General features: G+C 37.7%; 1 protein-coding gene across 2 annotated transcripts; it reads left to right on the top strand.

Moving 5' to 3' along the window:
• The first annotated feature begins 15 nt into the window (after positions 1 to 15).
• LOC106878923 (leucine-rich repeat-containing protein 20) lies at positions 16 to 20,402 on the top strand. Of its 2 annotated transcripts, none has more exons than XM_014928305.3 (5): positions 16 to 150; positions 15,552 to 15,695; positions 17,089 to 17,256; positions 18,370 to 18,569; positions 19,971 to 20,402. In XM_014928305.3, the coding sequence occupies exons 1-4, from the start codon at positions 120 to 122 to the stop codon at positions 18,498 to 18,500; spliced, it is 474 nt and encodes a 157-aa protein (XP_014783791.1). In that variant the 5' UTR covers positions 16 to 119; the 3' UTR covers positions 18,501 to 18,569; positions 19,971 to 20,402. The 2 variants fall into 2 exon arrangements, with proteins under 2 accessions (XP_014783791.1, XP_014783774.1); XM_014928288.3 differs by lacking the exon at positions 16 to 150 and adding an exon at positions 11,544 to 11,764.
• The last annotated feature ends 217 nt before the right edge of the window (positions 20,403 to 20,619 follow it).

The raw sequence follows: 20,619 nt of genomic DNA, 5'->3' as shown, positions 1-20,619 counted from the left end.
AAAGAGAGAGACAGATAGAGTGAGTGAGTGAGAGTGGCTGGCCCTGTGGTACCCCATAATAAGGTGGATTAACCATCAGGATAAGACAGTTGGCAAATGTTTCTTGGTGGCTGTTGTATATGATTGCAGTCTTTATAAATTATATTGCCAGTGGGTATATATATATTTATATTTATTATTGTTAATCGGCAGAAGTTACTGAATGACTCAAGGGCCGACAGTTTTGGACACTTTTCAAACGTCAATGGACAAAACTTTCGGCCATTGAGTCACTCTGTAACTATCTATATATACACATTCTTTTCTTTTATTTGTTTCAGTCATTTGACTGCGGCCATGCTGGAGCACCGCTTTAGTCGAACAAATCGACCCCAGGACTTTTTTTATTTTTTAATAAATTCTCACTATATATATATATATATATATATATATATATATATATATAGTTGAAATTTAGGATCTAAAAGATGAAGACAGCTATATGAACAACAAGCAGGTGTATTAGTTTCACACTCGGGAAAGTGAGAAAGTCTTTTACGTTTCAAGCCTACGCTCTTCAACAGAAAGGAATAAAAGAAAATAAACAGAGAGAGAATAAAAAAGAAACTTGTGGATTTAGCGACCAAGCATAGCGACTATTTTTTCCCGTTTGTATCACCAAACCTATATATTACATCAAAGTTGATAGTCTTCTCTGAGTTTCACCTTCAGCTTGGCTGTTCCTGATTGGGAACAGTTGTGAAAAGCCCAGCTACGAGTGAATCTCAGTGAAAACTATCAACTTTGATATAATGAATATATATCCACTCTAACCTGTGTATTGAGTTCTATACTACCTAACGTATTAAATTCCAACAATTCTCTTCCCTTGGTATCTGGACAGTAGCAAATTTTGTAATGTAGTATGTGAAACTTGAAATATATATACAGAGTTCCACTTTCAAACTAATTTTAAAATACACTGTAGATGGCTACTCTGATATCCTCAATTTTTCGAAATTGGTTACATAATAATGTTCCCTTATAGTTATAGTTATAAACATTATTCTATATTCAGTATCATGTGTAATTGTGCATATGTGTTTATGTATGTGTGTGTGTGAGTGACTAGATCAGCTTCAAGTCAGCCCAGCTCAAACACCTATGACCAAATAACTACATTATCCAAAGTGTACTTCTTTTTCTCCTTTTTTCTTCAAGATGGTCAAATGTCATAGATAAGGCTTTCATTTCTTTGTGTGTTTTAGAAGTTGGTTACTAAGTAACCTTTGCATACAATCAATGAGTAATTGTATGTTGTATTTTAGTTTTCTGAACATCGTGAAACAGAATTGCTGGTAATTGCCATGTCAATTCTGCCAAGCTGCAGGTTTGGCTGTATGGTTATGAGGCTTGCTTCCCAAACACATGGTTTTGGGTTCAGTTCCACTACAGGGTACCTCAGACTAGTGAATTGAATTCTACTATAGTTCTGGGCCAGCTAAAGCATTGTGAGTAGATTTGGTACATGGAAACTGAAAGAAGTCTGCCTGTCTGTATAAATGAAAATACAGGAGGATTGGTTAATTATGATTTTATTCAAAATATTCCCCTCTCTGATTCATACACTTATTGCAGTGGTATTTTAGTTTTTCTAAGCCCCGTAAAAGGCCTTTCACGATACCCTTAAGGTCAGTTTTTTCTGAAAAAAAAGCACACACTAGGAAATTTTTTGAGCAGTAATATATTATGTAGTTGTTGGTTGTGGCCAGTCAGAAAGCTACCATTGGTTTCATGTTCCATGTTTGTTATTGCTCTTAGCAATACAGGCAACTCATCAGACACTGACTGGTCATAACCAGTAGCTACCCTATATATATATATATATATATATATATATATATATATATATATATATATATACATACATACACACACACATACACGTACACAGATGTATGCACAATCACACAGATAAGTGTAAGTATAGATGTATATAGTATCCATATGTCTGTCTGTCTGTTTCTCTCTCTCTCTCTCTCCTATTTTTCTGAATACTCTAAACATTAAAAGCATTTCCTTCTTTTTCTTTCCCATTTTCTAAGCATCAAAGAAATACCAGCTTTGTCTTTATCTCTTACCTCATCTTTGTGTTTATTTTTGACACATTAACATGCACCATATATAAAGACCCTGGAAGCTTAAAGACCCTGCAAACGGACAGAGACTTAGAGACAAGTTACTTGAAGCATTTAACGAAGTAGAAGGGGATATAGCATCATACAACGTGGAAGACAATTGGAGATTTCTGCGGGACAACCTGTTGAAAGCCACCGACCAGATTTGTGGGTGGTGTAAGGTCCCCTCCTGACCCAGAGTAACGTGGTGGTGGAACAAGGAGGTAGACAGGGCTATTAGACAAAAGAAACAGGCTTGGAAGGACTGGAAGAACGGTGGTAGCAGGGAATTGTACCAATGTGCCAGAAGGGAGGCTAGGCGACAGGTTTATTTAGCCAGAGGGGAAGCAGATAAGGAAAGATTTGCCAATGTTCTGCGCCGTGAGGACCAAAGACTCGAGGTATTTCGTGTTGCAAGACAGTGTAGGAGAGAGAATAGTGATGTTGTAGGAGAGAAATGTGTTCGCATGGATGATGGTACGTTTGCACTAAATGAGGATGCAAAGAAAGAGGTCTGGAGATGCCACTACGATAGATTGCTTAATAAAGAGAATGAATGGGAGAAAGAGAGCCTGCTGTATGTCGACCCAATAGAGGGACCAGCTATCCGAGTTGATAGTACCAGGGTAGATAAAGCAATTAAGAGTATGAAGATTGGGAAAGCCCCCGGCCCATCAGGAATCACTACAGAGATGCTCAAAATATCTGGCAGTGTTGGCTATAGCCTAGTCACCCGTATTACGAACCAGGTGATACACGAAGGAGTCATACCCAATGACTGGTGTAGCAGCATCATAGTCAACTGCTACAAAGGTAAAGGTGACGCTTTAGATACAAATAATTACAGAGGCATTAAGCTGTTAGATCAGGTTATGAAAGTTACAGAGAGGGTCATAGCCCAACTAATTAGGGAGCGAATCAATTTAGATGAGATGCAGTTTGGGTTCGTGCCAGGTAAAAGCACTACTGATGCCTTATTTCTAGTGAGACAGTTGCAGGAGAAATACCTAGCTAAGGATAAACCTCTGTACCTGGCTTTCGTTGACATGGAGAAAGCCTTTGACAGGGTCCCCCGATCCCTTATCTGGTGGTCAATGAGGAAACTTGGGATAGAAGAATGGTTAGTGAGAGCTGTGCGAGCCATGTACAGAGATGCTGCCAGTAAGGTGAAGGTTGGAAATGAGTACAGCAATGAATTCCGGGTAGAGGTAGGGGTCCACCAAGGTTCCGTCCTCAGCCCCCTCTTATTTATCATAGTCCTCCAGGCAATCACAGAGGAGTTCAAGACAGGTTGCCCCTGGGAGCTCCTCTATGCTGATGACCTTGCCCTAATTGCGGAGTCACTATCAGAACTAGAGGAGAAGTTTCAGGTGTGGAAGCAAGGTCTAGAATTGAAGGGCCTTAGAGTCAACCTAGCTAAAACCCAAATCCTAATAAGTAGGAAGGTAGATAAAACACAAACCCCTTCAGGTAGATGGCCCTGCTCAGTATATAGAAAAGGAGTAGGTAGTAACTCTATAAGATGTACCCGGTGCAAGCTATGGACACATAAGAGGTGCAGCAACATCAAAGGCAGGTTAACTAGCAAGTTAGTTTTTGTTTGTGGCAGATGTTCAGGTGCAATAAATACTGTAAACAAACAGGAAACAACTTCTATCTCATTCCAGGGTGAAAAACTAGAGGTAGTCGATAGCTTCCGCTATCTGGGCGACCAAGTTAGTAGTGGGGGTGGGTACGCTGAAAGTGTAGCTGCTAGAATAAGAATAGCCTGGGCAAAGTTTAGAGAGCTCTTACCCCTGCTGGCGACAAAGGGACTCTCACTCAGAGTAAAAGGCAGACTGTATGACGCATGCGTACGAACAGCCATGCTACATGGCAGTGAAACATGGGCTGTAACTGCTGAGGACATACGTAAGCTCGCAAGAAATGAAGCCAGTATGCTCCGTTGGATGTGTAATGTCAATGTGAATACCCGTCAGAGTGTAAGTGTCTTGAGAGAAAAGCTGAACATTAGAAGCATCAGTTGTGGTGTGCAAGAGAGACAATTGCGCTGGTATGGACATGTGGTGAGAATGGATGAGGATAGCTGCGTGAAAAAGTGCCACACCCTAACAGTTGAGGGAACCCGTGGAAGAGGTAGGCCCAGGAAGACCTGGGCTGAGGTGGTGAGGCAAGACCTTAGTACATTGGGCCTCACTGAGGCGATGACTACTGACCGAGACCTTTGGAAATGTGCTGTGCGTGAGAAGACCAGGCAAGCCAAGTAAGATCGTTGCCAGTGCCCCTGGACTGGTTCTTGTGCGGGTGGCACATGAGATGCACCATTTTGAGCGTGGCCGTTGCCAGTACCGCCTGACTGGCTCCCGTAGGATTTTCAAGCGAGATCGTTGCCAGTGCCCCTGGACTGGCTTGTGCGGGTGGCACATAAAAGACACCATTTCGAGCGTGGCCGTTTTCGTGCGGGTGACACGTAAAAGCACCCACTACACTCTCTGAGTGGTTGGTGTTAGGAAGGGCATCCAGCTGTAGAAACTCTGCCAAATTAGACTGGAGCCTGGTGTTGCCATCCGGTTTCACCAGTCCTCAGTCAAATCGTCCAACCCATGCTAGCATGGAAAGCGGACGTTAAACGATGATGATGATGATGATGATGATGATATATATATATATATATAGTGGTGGTGGTGGTGGTGGGCTTTCCGGCAGTAGCCCTCACATAAATTATTTATGCATATATTAGCAACACAAAATACATTACAGAACTTGTGGCTTCTCTGAAAGCATAGTCAGTATTATAAAAACACAAAAAAAAAAAAAGATCATGATATGAAATAACATCATAATAGCAAAGAAAAAAAACTGGATTCCTAGAAACCTGTTAGTAACTCATATATGGTTATTTGGTCTGCTAGAAATAACATCCAAATTTTGGCCAAATTGACCACCTACTACATTAAAAATAAGGAAGATATTGGATAATGTAGACCTAGATATACAATATCCCTGTGAAAATGACAATATGGACAGCTGGAACTCTTTTGGCCATATGTCTAGTGAGTCTAGTCTGATCTTGGATTCAATAGCAACAACTAGAATTTGAAGAAATTTGATAAAATTTGTAAGTTAATGTAAGTTTTTATGCTAGAAGAAAAAAAGAATTTTGCAATTTTCTTCAAAAGTAAAGCTTGTATGAAATGCCACATCTCACAAATTTCACAGCGTGCAATATTTTGATTTATAAATTTTACCAATCCTAAAAGTGAGATATAATCCCAAATTATATACTGCTAATACATTTTGAAAAGTATTTACCACATGATTATAAATATTCATTTGTAACTATACTTTCAGAGGCAGTTTGTTATGTTAACAAATGTTTCATGTATAATCTTGAAAAACTGGTGAATTTTGTGTAAAGAGAACAATGTTTTCTCTTTATAAATTGTTTATTTTGGGATGTGGAAATTTGAAAGTACTTGTGTTAGAAGTAACATGTAATCTGATATATGTTTGTCATATATAAAAGTAAACAAGGTTACATGTAATCCTGTTTACTTTACATATGACAAATTCACACACACACACACACACTTTATTCCAATATAATAGTGGAAAATATAATACATGCTTGCATGCACAAACACACAGCTGACAATCATACATACATAAACTTTTTGTGTATTTTCCTCCATTTTTTGTATTTCATCATCATCGTTTAACGTCCGTTTTCCATGCTGGCATGGGTTGGACGATTTGATTGAGGACTGGCGAACCAGATGGTTGCACCAGGCTCCAATCTGATCTAGCAGAGTTTCTACAGCTGGATGCCCTTCCTAACGCCAACAACTCTGAGAATGTAGTGGTTGCTTTTCCTTGTCAATGTGCAATCAATGAGTTAGCAAAGGATGCGGTAGTTTGCAATGAGAGAAAACAGAGGAAGAGCCCTTTAAATATAGTTATGAAGTGTAAGAGGCAATCAAGATCTAAAAGCCTAAGTCTAAGCAATGATGGTTAATGGTGTTGGAGGTGGTGATGTAGGTGGTGGTTGTGGGCTAGTAAAGAAATTGTATTAATGAAAATGATCAACAAAGCTAAGCGATCAAGCTCTACAGCTGTTACCATTCCAAACTGTTAGACAGCCAAAGTAAAGAGTTTTATCGTGTGAAATATTTTCTTCTTTATCACTTTCTGTATGATTTTTAGCAAGCAGATGTGGCTATGTGGTTATTGAAGTCTGTTCCTCAACCACATGGTTTCAAGTTCAGTTCAACACTGTGGCATCTTGGTCAGGTGTCTTCTATTATAGCTCTGGGCCAACAAAAGCTTTGTGTGTGTGTGTGATTGTGTCTCCTTCGCTTGAGACTTCTTGGGATTGTTGTATATGAATCATTCATTTCTGATGTTCTATGGAAACATGTCTGGCCATGGGGAAATGTTACTTTGCTTGAGAACAGGTTGGTGACAGGAAGGGCATCCAGCCATAGAAAAGCTGCCTCGATAAACTCCATCTGACCCATCCAAGTATGGAAAAGGGGACATTAAAATGATGGTGATAATCTTCTATCTGTTATTATCTTTTACTTGTTTCAGTCAGTTGGCTGTGGCCATACTGGGGGCACCACCTTGGAAAGTTTTAGTTGAACAAATCAATCCCGAGACTATTTTTTTAAAGCCTGCTACTTATTCTGTCAGTTTCTTTTGATGAACTGCTCAGTTATGGGGATGTAAACAAACCAACACCAGTTGGCAAATGGTAGTGGAGGAGAAACACAGATACAAAGACACAAACACACACAGATACAGACAGACACACAGACACAGACCCAGACACACATACACACACACACACAATGGGCTTCTTTCAGTTTTCCTCTGCCAAATCCACTCACAAGGCTATAGTAGAAGACACTTGCCCAAGGTATCATGCAGTGGGACTGAACCCGGAACCATGTGGTTGGGAAGCAAGCTTCTTACCACACAGTCACACTTGTGCCTATAATAATGATGATGATTTCATTAATAAGAAATTCTGAATTGGAAGGTAACAGATGTCGCCTCTGGAGACATCTTTCAGATGAGAAAAGTAAGGAGAGTGAGTGAAAGTGTTTGGAGTATTTGTGTGACACTATGTATGAGAGATAAAGAGCTAAAAACTGCAGGTTGGTGACTGAATAAAACAGCTGAGAAAGAATGGTGACGTAGGCAGATCTGAGTCAGAGACATAGGAGAGCATAGGGAGTCACAGCTTCCCTGGAACACATTTTTCAAAACTGATGCCTTTTCAACAATTTAAAAAATTTTTTGGTTCACTTGTGTTAAAAGCTGAGTCTCATTTTTTTTTTTTTTTTTGTTAATTGCACGACCTTGAAAGAACTTTATGAAGTCATTATTTTATTTGACCCAACCCCCTGTGTTTTTCAACTGTCTGTTCAATCTCCTGTGATGTGTTGGTGGCTGTTGATATCTGAAGAGCCAAAACAAACCCTGGCGTCATAAACTCTCAACACTGGATGATCCTGTAGTTTCATCTTTTTCATGTCACATCTATATCAGTAGCTGTAAGTGTGATACGTAATGACATGACTGAAAACTGAAATTAATGAATTAATGAATAATTATATTCTACACACACACACACACATGCATATACACACATCTATAAGTGTGTGTATTTTGTTGTCCCCCTCCCTTGCTTGGCAACAGGTGTTGGTTTGTTTACATCCCCATAACTTATCAGTTTGGTAAAAAAAAACAAAAAAAACTGGGTTCAATATGTTTGACTAAAACACTTTAAGGTAGTGCCCCAACATTGCTGCAGTCCAATGACTGAAACAAGTAAAAGATAAGATGGAAAATAATAACAAAGACAGAAGGTTGTTAAAGACTATCTGAGATGTGATTTCACTGGAGCAATTGGAAAATAGAAGAGACTTTTATTTGCTGCTGAAGACGGATTTTTGTCTCGCTAATGATCTTTACGACAATGTTCTTTTTCTTTTCTATATAAATGTGTGTCTGTGTGGGTATATGTGCACATATGTTCACACAATTGTAATATTATATGTGTATACATTCAACAAGTAGTTTATTAGTTTTGTTTTGAATTTTAAACTAAAAATAGAAATCAGGATATTTTCTGTTTAGTACAAAGTGTTATATATGCACTGCAGGAGCTGAACCAATTAAAAATAAAAAAGATCCTATTGTATAAATGGCTAACATTTAATGTTAGTAACATTTTAAAAGCTCTCCATGTTCAGTTTTGTGAAAACAAACGACATAATTTTATTGATTAGAATGACATGAAATTACACTTGTCACAGCTGTTTACAAGACTTATTCACTGATGAAATAATGTATGTTCTGGATAATCCTGTCTTTTTTCAATAGCGAATTTCATAGCGAATTTCACGAGAGTTATATTACAGAGTGTGTCTTTCTTTCAGTTAAGACGGCTGGTTGTGGTTTTGCCTCCTGTAACTGGTAGGTTGAGTAACTGATATCAGTAATCCTTTCTCCTATACATGGGTCAGCTATAATGTTCATAGACTGGAGCATTGTTCTTATGAAACAAGATCCCTTTTGTCAGTTTCCTGGGTGTTTGGTCTTGATAGCCTTTCATAACTGCCTCAGCAAGTTGGCATCATACTTCCCATTGATGGTGTTGCCCTTTTTGAAGATAGTAAATAAACACAATGCCTTTTGCATCCCTAAAAGCTGAAGCCATCACCTACCCTGCAAACGAAAAGATCTTGGCCTTCTTTGGAGCAGGTGAGGAGGGGTGTTTCCACTACATGGATTGTCTCTTTGTCTCTGGCTCAAACTGATGAAGCCAACACTCATCCTAGCTTAGGAAACATTTAAAGAAACCAGCTGGATCTGCTTCAAACAATGTCGAATTTTCTGGTGATGTGATCAACCTGGTACACTTTTGCTCAGGTGTCTGAAGATGTGGCACCTGCCAAGCAGAAAACTTCATTATGCTGAACTGGCAGAAACATTAGCACACCGGATGAAATGCCTAGCGGTATTTCGTCTGCCGCTACTTTCTGAGTTCAAATTCCAATGAGGTCAACTTTGCCTTTCATCCTTTCGGGGTCAATAAATTAAGTACCAGTTACGCACTGGAGTCAATGTAATCAACTTGATTCCTTTGTCTGTCCTTGTTTGTCCCCTCTATGTTTAGCCCCTTGTTGGCAATAAAGAAATAAGAAAACTTCATTATGCCAAGTTCATTGTGCAGGCCTGTTATCCATTACCATGTGGTGAGCACAGTCACCATTTTCTTCAGTGGTGCCAGTTGTAAGACATCCAGATCTTGGGTCACCTTCAAGAATCTTCTTTCCCTTCTTGAAATCAGTTGTCCATTTTTGCACTGTTGATAAAGTCCTAATGTAGCAACTATGTCAACATAAATGTCCTTGGGAGCTAAACCCTTTTTGTACAGGTACTTGATAACGCCACAATGCCAAGTTTTGTCCATTTTCAAGAGAAGCTGTAATAATGATTTCAGATTTTGGCACAAGGCTGGCAATTTTGAGGAGAAGGTCTTAATCAATAGTCCCTGACTGCACCGACTCCTCTATCACCTTCATCATCCTCATCAACTGTTCTCCTTTTATACTAGCATCAACTGGATGAGTTGTCACAGTTTGAATCATTACTTAGGGTCACTATGCTCCTGGATGGGATAGAAAACCACTTTTCACTTGTATGTTCTAATGGCATAGTTTCTATATTTAGATGCCATTCCTATTTCCAACCACTTAACAGAATTTAGTTGATGCATTTTATGGAGGTTGTCTGTCCTTAAAAGGACTAAGGAATTTGCTTGGTCTTGCAGTCTCTCTGACCATCCAAGGCAGCATGGTCAAGTGTTCTTGTGTGAGAAAGACAGACAAATAACACTGTAATACAATTTTTGTCCCTGGGTAGCAACTGTTATTTCCTATTTGCTTACCCCTAGAAAGTATGAAAAATGGCTAATATTTCAGTCCACTCTGTAAAGTGGCTGTTGTTAGGAAGGTCATCTAGTTGTAAAACCCTGCTAACAGAAACACTGAAGTTGGCTTCACTATTTCTTTTGGCAGGGTTTTTTTCCTGGAAGTCAATATTTTCTCTGTGGACATCCACCTCAGCATGGTCATGGATCAAGTAGAAATATATCAATGTTCCCTTTTGACAGGACAAAGAAATTTCCCACTGTCTTTTCAAGCAACAAGCAGGTGGATTTCGTTTCAAATCCAAGCAGGGCCAAACGAGGTCCTGCAAGTTATTTATAATAATAGGTAGTGTTATTATCTTCCCCTATCAAACTGTTCAACCCATGCCAGCATGGATAATGATGATGGTGATGATGAAGATGATTTCCTTCAAACTTTGCTTTTGTTACATTTATTCAAATTCCCCCAAATCCCTCTCAACACATGGCTGTGATGCTCCTTTACTACTCCTGCTCATGATCAGAGATGCATATATTGTTAGCCAGAGGACTGCATTGTTAGCAAGCCAGAGGACTGCACCACATTCCAATCTGTTTTGGCATGGTTTTCATGGCTGAATGCCCTTCCTAATGCCAACTACTTTACAGAGCGTACTAGATGCTTTTTACTTGGCACCATCACCAGCAAGGTCTGTTTGACATTGATTTTAGTGCTGGATGCACGTCCTAATACCAACCACTTTATATCCATCCATGTGAAAAACAGTTTATGTAAGTTAGCGTTAACATATTCAATGTACAGATCATGCAAAAGTTGAAATTAATAAATGTGTATACAAAAGGATTTCACTTAATGAATAATTTTATTTTCATAGGGTAACATATTGGTAGAATTGCTAGAGAGCAACAAAATGATGTGAGGATTTTAAAAATGTTCCTTTCTAATTTGAGTTCAACTCTCACTGTTTCTTTGTTTCCAGAGCTCTCTTAAATTCTTTTGTAGGTAGACAGTGCTATTTATTGTTTACAAGGTCAATAAAATAAAGTATCAGTCATATATTGTGTCTTTCTCTCTATCAGAATTCAATATATTTTCCTATTTTTCCAGCAAGCACGAGAGACAACTCCAATTATGTTTTGATCTTAATCTGATCTCATCAGCAAAGTATATAAACGTCATCGTACTTGCCGAAAATATTTATAAAAAGACCAAGTAAATTAACGTAGTCCAACATCATTAACCAACAGTTATTGTGTTGACAGATTTGTATTACTTAGTGGGTGAAAATAGTAGGATTTGGAAAATAAAAAATGAAATAAAACAAAACGACTATATATATAGTACATACAAATCATAGAATAAATTTGATTTCAACTTTGAAGTGTGCAAGTATATTGAGCAGTATTAAATAAACTACATTCTTCACATGGAATTATTTGCAAGACCAAACTAGCGTAGGTTTACACCGCCTTCCTAAATTTTGTTTCCATTCAACTTTTGTAATCTATTTTATTGTGTTTGGGGAAAGTCACTATATAATTAGATAATAAGATACCTTCTCTGTAAATTAATAAAATAATTCGATTATGGCTCATTCACAAGCAGGAGCTGATGTCGCTAACGTCGTTAATCGTTGTAATTCGGCAAAGCAAGATAAAAAGTTGGGTAAGTTTTGATAAGTTTAATCTAATAGGATTTTAGCTTAGAAAATGAAAGTGGATGCTTCTGTTTTTAGACATCATTATGATTGTCTTATATGAGTTTAATAGGGTTGATACTTATTGTATCAATTCTGCTAAAGATTATCTATTTCATGTGATCTAGTCGAGATTCTATCCTAAAACAGTTTATCGTTGTTGCATATGTGAAAAATTCGTTTCGCAATTAAATGGTTTCAGGTTCAGTTTCACTGCGTGTCACTGTGGGCAAGTGTATTATTCTAGCTTAGTCTCGGGTCGATGAAAGCATTATGAATAAAATTCGAGAGACAAAAGCTGTGGAAGTCCATCAGAGGGACTATTCCATTTTTTAGGTTATGAATTTAGTCTATCGTCACCCTTTATCACCTTTAGCGAAGTCCACGGTTTTGCAAGCATTTCGATCTCCCGGGTATGAGGATAACTTCCTCCCTTCTTCCTTCCAGTCTCGGAAACCACGAAAAAACTTCACAGAATATGCCCTTTCTCTGACTAAACTATTAAAAAGTAAAAATAAAATAATTTGGTGCTTTTCAAAATAGATTATAGGTTAGACGAGCCACGAAAAAAAAAAAAAAAAAAAGGCCCTGATTAAAGTAAGCAGTCTGCCAAAGCTTCAAATTTGAGAAGTTATTTTACTTTTGAATTTTAATTCATTTGTCCTTTCCTTTTGCTGTATATTATTATGTTGAGTTGTGTCTTGGTGGCTGTAGCTGGTAAAGGAAAACCCTTTGAATGTTTTATTTCTTCAGTCCCGCAGGTTGTGTTCGTTCGATTCTCGTCGAGTCGACCTTCTGGCGGCTAATTCTATCAATCAAAATAAATAAAAATATTATATGCCTAGTCAAAGGGAAATTTTGAAATGTATAATTTATTTAGTATTAATTTTAGAACGAATTTCATTAGCAGAGGTTTACGTCTGCTATGCAAACAGTAAAATTACTAGAAATCATATCGCCACAGTATATATAGTAGAAACAAGTTAACGAGAGAGCCTCAAAGTTGTTGCTTCACGTGCTAGAAATAGCGATCAAATGTCTGTTAAATCACACCCTTATCATTTTAAGGTAGGCCGTATCGAATAATGTAGACCTAGATTTTCTTAATAAAACGGGACAGACATCATTAGAAGCTTTTGAAACGGGATGGACATCACCAGAAGTTTTTGCTCGATTAGGACTGATTTGATGCTTAAGCATCTAAAATGGAGCAGGAATTTTTTCTTTTACCAAGAAATTATTTGAGTCATCTATATATATAAAAATGAGAATGTGTGTCTGTCTGTCTGTCTGTCTGTCTGTCTGTCTGTCTGTCTGTGTGAATCCCTAAAACTCGAGAACTACGCAACCAATTTCATTCAAATTTTACACATGCCTTACTTAGGGTTCCAGTTGTGTTTTAGTCAAATAAAATTATTAACTTCTTGCAGAGTTCGAGCACACGGCAACATAATATCTCCTCCACTATTTAAGTATGACGTGTCAAAAGTGAAACAAAAACACTCGTGTCAAATACTTTCACAGAGAGAGAAAGAGAGAAAGAGAGAGACAGAAAGAGAGAGGGAGAGAGGTGTATATGTATACATATACATGTATATGTACACCATTTCGATACTGTAATGACAGATACTTTCAGAGAGAAAGAGAGAGAGAGAGAGAACGAGAGAGAGAGAGAGAGATGTATATGTATACATATAGATGTACACGTATATGTATATATATATAGATCTATACATACATGTATATGTATACATATGTGTAGATGTATATATATATATAGATGTACATGTAATATGTACACATATATACATATATACATGCATACAGATATCTATACATATATACACCCATCACACACACATACACATGCACACAAACACACACATTAGTCATTTGTTTTCTTATCCAAAACTACGTCAAAAGTACTGAATGGATCTTTATGAAATTTGGAAATTATATTCTTTGCATAACGGCCATAACTCCCATGAACATTCATATATTTTTGATGTTGATGAAATTTTAACCTGAACATAACAGATGAGCATTATTTAGAAAATGATGTCACACGTTATCGAGGCTACCATTCTTTCTGGATGTGCAAAAGGGGATGACGTCTTTATTCCAAGAATTCGTCTTACTCCATCAGGAGCAGACATTCCTTTTACATTCAGAAGACTACAATTCCCCCTTCGTGTGACTTTTGCCATGTCCATAAACAAATATCAGGGTCAAACACTGTCTGTAGCTGGTCTTCTCTTGGAAGAGCCCTGCTTCTCACATGGACAACTGTATGTTGGCTGCTCAAGAGTGGGCAGCAACAAAAAACCTATTTGTATATGCTCCACAAGGGAAAACAAGGAACATAGTTTACAATGAGGTGTTATAATCACAACAGCAAGAAAGTATGTACATGATCACCTTCTTTTACGAAACTTCATTGACTTTCATATATTTATATTGATATAGGAAGGGCATCCAGCTGTAGAAACTCTGCCAAATCAGACTGGAGCCTGGTGTTGCCATCCGGTTTCACCAGTCCTCAGTCAAATCGTCCAACCCATGCTAGCATGGAAAGCGGACGTTAAACGATGATGATGATGATGATGATGATACGTGTGTTTGGGTGCGTGTGTGTATATACATCTCTATATATAAAGATGATGCGTAGTCTAGACGGGGTTTTTAGATTTCATTATTCTCTTTAACCCGGGCAACGCCGGGTATTTCTGCTAGTTATTAATACAAATTACTATCAAAAGAGGACTGCCCAATATCAAAATATTTGATCTGTTAGTAATTTAAAAAAACAAACCCCAAAATATCTTTTTTGTATGGGTGGTGGAGATAGCTCAAATAGTAGAGTACTGAACCTAATGTAAATGTCTAACTCCCGAAGAAGGCTTCAATTTCTTGATGTAAAAATGTTACAGATCTCTTTCAAGGTTTCCAGGCCATCTTCAAATGATGGGATTGATGTGATTGATATTCAAAACGTAGGCAAGGAGAACATTCCAGAGAATTGAAATTCTGCAAGAAATGGTTGAACAAAATATTCACAGTGTAGAGTCTAGAGGGTGAGACACACTAAGAATGCTGAAAGAAGTAAGTGCATTGGGCTTGAAGAGAGCTTGGTTGTTTAGAGAAGCAGATGCTGTTGTGATAGCATTAGAGGAAATAGAGCCATAAAAATCAGCTTATCTTTGGGTTAGTAGTTGTACTGTATTTGTGAGAGAGTCTTTTCTAATCACTACTACAATAGTCTCTGCCCCTTTGAATTTGCTAGCAGTGTACTACCTAATCTCCTCCTCCTTTAATTGCACATACTGTGTCTCACCACTCAGATCCATTCTAAACATCTTGCAGAATTTTTCCTTTCCAACCCTCTGGAATTTAAACTGCACCAACATCACCAGCTTATCACATTTTACATCCAACAGGTCCAAATGTTACTATTTCTAACATCTGTGTTTATTGTGCTTGAAGAAGTATGCAGGCTTTCAGCATATCCTGTGCATACATTTTAGTAGTGGTGATGTAGCACCCATCAACAGATGTGTAGTGCTTGCTATTAAATGGTGTTTTACTATAAGCACCGAGCATTCCACCTATAGAGCAGGCTACAGTAAAATTTTATTGAAAATTTTATTAACTGTGTGTTTACTGGTGTCAACCATTGCAAGTTTCTTTAGAACCTAGATTTGTTTTCATATCAAATTTGACTTTAAGCTTATTAATTGTATTTTATTTTATTTCCAGATCTGTCTGGTTGTAAATTAATCCAAATACCTGAAGCAGTATATTTTTTAATGAAGAATGTTTGTGTTGAGAGTCTAGTTCTCACTAATAATCAAATTCCACGTCTACCAAAGAAATTTGGAGTGGTGTTTCCAGGAATCTCAGGTACAATCCAGTTCTTTTTGATCATCTCTCTTCTATAATCAGCAAAAGTATATACCTTAACATTACTATTGAACTTTAGTACAACTATTTTAACACTTGGATCTTGGGGTCCTCTTGCAAAAATTTGAATCGGACCCTACCTAATTTTTCTTTCTGCAGACACTGATTATAGTCGAAATCTTTTCTCATCCTAATTAAGAATTTTATTCTTTGGGATGCAAGTTTGACAGTATATATATGGGTGTTGAATTGAGAGGTCATCAGAGCCTGTGAAGCTTAATATTTCTATTGATCCCAAAATGGGATTTCTCTGAAGAATCTTTGGAACTGTGTTAGAAAACTTCCCATCAACGAAATGAGTTTTTGATGGAAACTGTGGGTGGTTCTCATGCTTTCATCAATAGTGAGGGTTATGTTGGGGAATGACATAAACAGGCAAGTCTCCTGTAGATCTGAATTTAAGGAAACTATACTGGTATGTACAATAGAGGACTCAATGTGATGGCAGTAATTCTTAACAACTCTTACCATTTCAGTAGGAGTGAAGGCACATGGCTCAGTGGTTAGAGCGACGAGCTTACGATCGTGAGGTTGTGAGTTCGAATCCCGGACCGGGCTGTGTGTTGTGTTCTTGAGCAAGACACTTTATTTCACATTGCTCCAGTTCACTCAGCTGTAGAAATGAGTTGCGACGTCACAGGTGCCAAGCTCTATCGGCCATTGCCTTTCCCTTGGATAATACTGGTGGCGTAGAGAGGGGAGGCTGGTATGCATGGGCGACTGCTGGTCTTCCATAAACAACCTTGTCTGAACTTATGCCTGGGAGGGCAACTTTCTAGGTGCAAACCCATGGTCAGTCATGACCGAAGGGGGTCTCAGGAGTGTAGCTAACAGAGCTATTTTAGTTGAAGAGCAGTGAGTAAGAGGATTCCATAAAGTTGCTTTACTTTGGGAGGCAGGAGAGCTTGAAGGCCATATCATCTTGCTTTTTTTTTAATGGTAATTTTCTTGCATGTATTGCAGTAGTGGATAAAAGCCTCTGAATTGTGGTAGTGGGTGACTTCCTTAAGGTGTTAAAGATAGTATTCAATTGTTATGGGACAACTGCTTAGGGGATTTGAGGGTTAAAGATTTTGATTCTGTGAGGGATTTGAAGTTACATGCCTGGCAGGATGATTTTGGCTACTTGGTTAGGTCTTTCAGATGGATCAATGGTGAAACACATTTGCTGCTGGAAGTAATCAACATTGAACTGGCAAAGCTCTGATCAGTTAGGTGGTGGTGGTGGTGGTTGGGATTTCAGAATCTTATTCACTTTCCCACGAACCGTTTTTGTTTAATGAAGAAAGAAATATTTTCTGATTAAAAAAAAAAAAATTCCTTTCCTCAACAGAATTATGTCTCAAGAAAAACAAATTCAGTAGCCTCCCAGATGAGATACAAGACTTATCAAATCTCCAGTCTCTAGATATATCCTTCAATAGCTTCACTTGTATACCAAATGCTGTCTACAGATTACCGAAGCTAGTAAACCTGAATGCAGAAAACAATTCAATAACTGGTAAGTAACACCAACTTTTTCCTTTTGTGTTTGATATGTTTGAAGGATGACAGTTGCATAGGAAAGTGCCAAGTGCTGTAAATAGAATGAACTAGTGAAAAAGAAATGCAGCAGGATTTGTAAAGATGATGAAGCTTAGATATTTACATGTTTTCACTATATACTATGTCGACTTGTATTCTTATTCTTTTACTTGTTTTAGTCATTTGACTGCAGCCATGCTGGAGGACTGCCTTAAATTGTTTTAGTCGAAGAGATTGACCCCCCAGAACTTATTCCTTGTAAGCCTAGTACTTATTCTATCTGTTTCTTCTTTTGTTAGACTGCTAAGTTAAGTTATGAGGACATAAACACACCAGCATCGGTTGTCAAGTGATGGCAGGATGACAAACACACACACACACATCATCATCATCATCGTTTAACGTCCGCTTTCCATGCTAGCATGGGTTGGACGATTTGACTGAGGACTGGTGCAACCGGATGGCTACACCAGGCTCCAATCTAATTTGGCAGAGTTTCTACAGCTGGATGCCCTTCCTAACGCCAACCACTCAGAGAGTGTAGTGGGTGCTTTTACGTGTCACCCGCACGAAAACGGCCACGCTCGAAATGGTGTCTTTTATGTGCCACCCACACAAGAGCCAGTCCAGGGGCACTGGCAACGATCTCGCTCGAAAACCCTACAAGGCCAGTCAGGCGGTACTGGCAACGGTCACGCTCAGGATGGTACATCTTATGTGCCACCCGCACAAGAGCCAGTCCAGGGGCACCGGCAACGATCTCACTTGGCTTGCCGGGTCTTCTCACGCACAGCACATTTCCAAAGGTCTCGGTCAGTAGTCATCGCCTCGGTGAGGCCCAATGTTCGAAGGTCTTGCCTCACGCACAGATATATACATATATGACAGGTTTCTTTCAGTTTGTCTACTAAATCCACTCACAAGGCTTTGGTCGGCCTAAAGTTACAGTAGAAGACACTTGCCCAAGGTACCATGCAGTGAGACTGAACCTGGAACTATATGGTTGGGAAGCAAGCTTCTTACCACATAGCCACAGGGAAATACAAAAGATACTAAATGTTTTCTTTTTCCTTTTTAATTATTTCACCAGATGTAGACCAGGAGAAACTTGAAGGTATGGCTTCTATAGAAGAAGTGAATCTGTGTAACAATCCTATACCAGCAGACCAGCAGAGAGCCTTGCAGGATATTGCAGAGATTCATGTCTTAGTCGGAAGCTGATAAAAGTTTTATCTGATATCTTTTCTTGGAATCTTAAATAGGAGAAAGACAATGATTTTTGGCAAAATGGTAAGATCACCTGACGTTTATTTCATTGCTTTATGATTTATTATGGTTTGTTTAGACAATTCATCCCTGTTACTTCCTATCTCTACTTCATATTTCTGCAAGGAAGAAAGAAAAAAAAAATGTAACTTATAATTCTTTTGGTCTTGAGTGCTGATGCCAAAGAATGTTGAAAGAATTAACAGTTGTTATTTGGTAGAATGTGGCATTAGCTAATTGAAAAAATAACTAATCTTTATGCTATGTATCAATACTACAGGGAGATCATCATCATCATCATCATCGTTTAACGTCCGCTTTCCATGCTAGCATGGGTTGGACGACTTGACTGAGGACTGGTGAAACCGGATGGCAACACCAGGCTCCAATCTAAATTTGGCAGAGTTTCTACAGCTGGATGCCTATAAATGAATAATAATAATAATAATAATACAAGGGGAATATAAAGGAAATTGGAATAGAGTGCCCAGTAGAACTGTTACAAAAGGATTGCCTCCTTGGCACGGCCAGAATATATATATATATATATATATATATATATATATATGTATATATATATATATATATATATATATATATACCCGTACACACAGGAAAATGGATGTAAAATGAACAAAAAGGTCAAAAATGAAATATATATGTAGATTTTAAATTGTTTTGCAAGAATTTTGATCTGGAACTGTGTCTTGAAACCGGTATTTTTATATTTTGTAAAAATTATATTATTAATGCTTATAAACACACTGTGGTTGGGATATTGCATTCATGATTGCTAGATCATGTGTTCGATTCCTAGGCTGAGTAACACATTGTGTTCTTGAGCAAAACACTTCATTTTATGTTGCTCCAGTCCACTCAGCTATAAATGGGTAACCCTGCGATGGATTAGCCTTCAGCAGGGTGCCATCATTCATAAGCTAAAACAGGGCAAAATGCATTGGGACCAGCAATGTATAATAACATCCAATAGTCTGGTTGATCACGTGATAAAAGCCACTATTGGTTGTTGTTTGTCTCAATGTTTGAGGGAAAAGAAGCAAAGAGCAATCAACGTAGTTATTGGTTTTTTTTAATAATATAATATTCAAAGGTTGCAAGCTGGCAGAATTGTTAGCATGCCAGGCAAAATGCTTGGTGGTATTTTGTCTGGCATTATGTTTTGAGTTCAAATTCTGCCGAGGTTGACTTTGCCTTTCATCCCTTTTGAGGAAGATAAAATAAGTACCAGTTGAGCATTTGGGTTGATGTAATCAACTTAACTCTTCCCCTGAATTTGCTGGCCTTGTGCCAAAATTTGAAACCAATAATATGACATTCAAAGCACACACACTCTCCCCACCTCTCTCTCATATATGAATGTATGTATTGAGAATATACTAATGTATGAATATGTTATATTTTCAGATCAAAGATGTTCGATGACTCAACTGAAGATATTTTACTTAATTTGTTGATCCCTGCCTTCCCACCGAAATTGAAGCCATTTTATTTATATTATTAACCCCTTCCTATTAAAACAGCTTAAATTATATGATGTGATTTATACTTCAATTTTTACTAAAATCTTCCCATTTCAATATTACTTTGGCATATCAAGCACAGAACAAATGGAACTGTTTGCCGATTTAAAGCACCGAAATATATTTTGTGATCTGAACAAGAATTTCACTGCTTCTCCCTGTTTTCACTGTGATATTTTAAAATTGAAAAACATACGCATGTTATTTATTTTTTTAAATTTAAATTTTATATCATATTTATAAATTTTGAATTTTCTAAAACAGTTTATTATTGTGTTTCTGAGATAAACTGAAAATAAATTACACATTTTTGATGGATTGTAGTTATGAAAGTTTAATTTTAATGCATGTACTAATGTAGGCCATTGGTATCATTGGCTTGAATACAGGTATGATAGACTTCTAAATCTGTTACATTTTAAATAATTAATATTCATAGTTGAAGTTACAATCATACAACTAAATTTGTGTGGTTAGTTAAGGCTCCTAAAATATCTATAATAATAAATGGCAAGTTTGTGTGTTTGTGAATT

Source organism: Octopus bimaculoides, chromosome 4 (genome assembly GCF_046866305.1).
Source record: "Octopus bimaculoides isolate indiv1 chromosome 4, ASM4686630v1, whole genome shotgun sequence".
Classification (NCBI taxonomy): domain Eukaryota; kingdom Metazoa; phylum Mollusca; class Cephalopoda; order Octopoda; family Octopodidae; genus Octopus; species Octopus bimaculoides.
This window is presented reverse-complemented; position numbering and strand designations above follow the sequence as displayed.

Coding starts and splice junctions, on each gene's coding strand:
- LOC106878923 (XM_014928288.3), top strand. CDS start 11,686: ATGGCTCATTCACAAGCAGGAGCTGATGTCGCTAACGTCGTTAATCGT. Junction 15,696..17,088: donor GGTGTTTCCAGGAATCTCAG/GTACAATCCAGT, acceptor TTTCCTCAACAG/AATTATGTCTCAAGAAAAAC. Junction 17,257..18,369: donor AGAAAACAATTCAATAACTG/GTAAGTAACACC, acceptor TTATTTCACCAG/ATGTAGACCAGGAGAAACTT.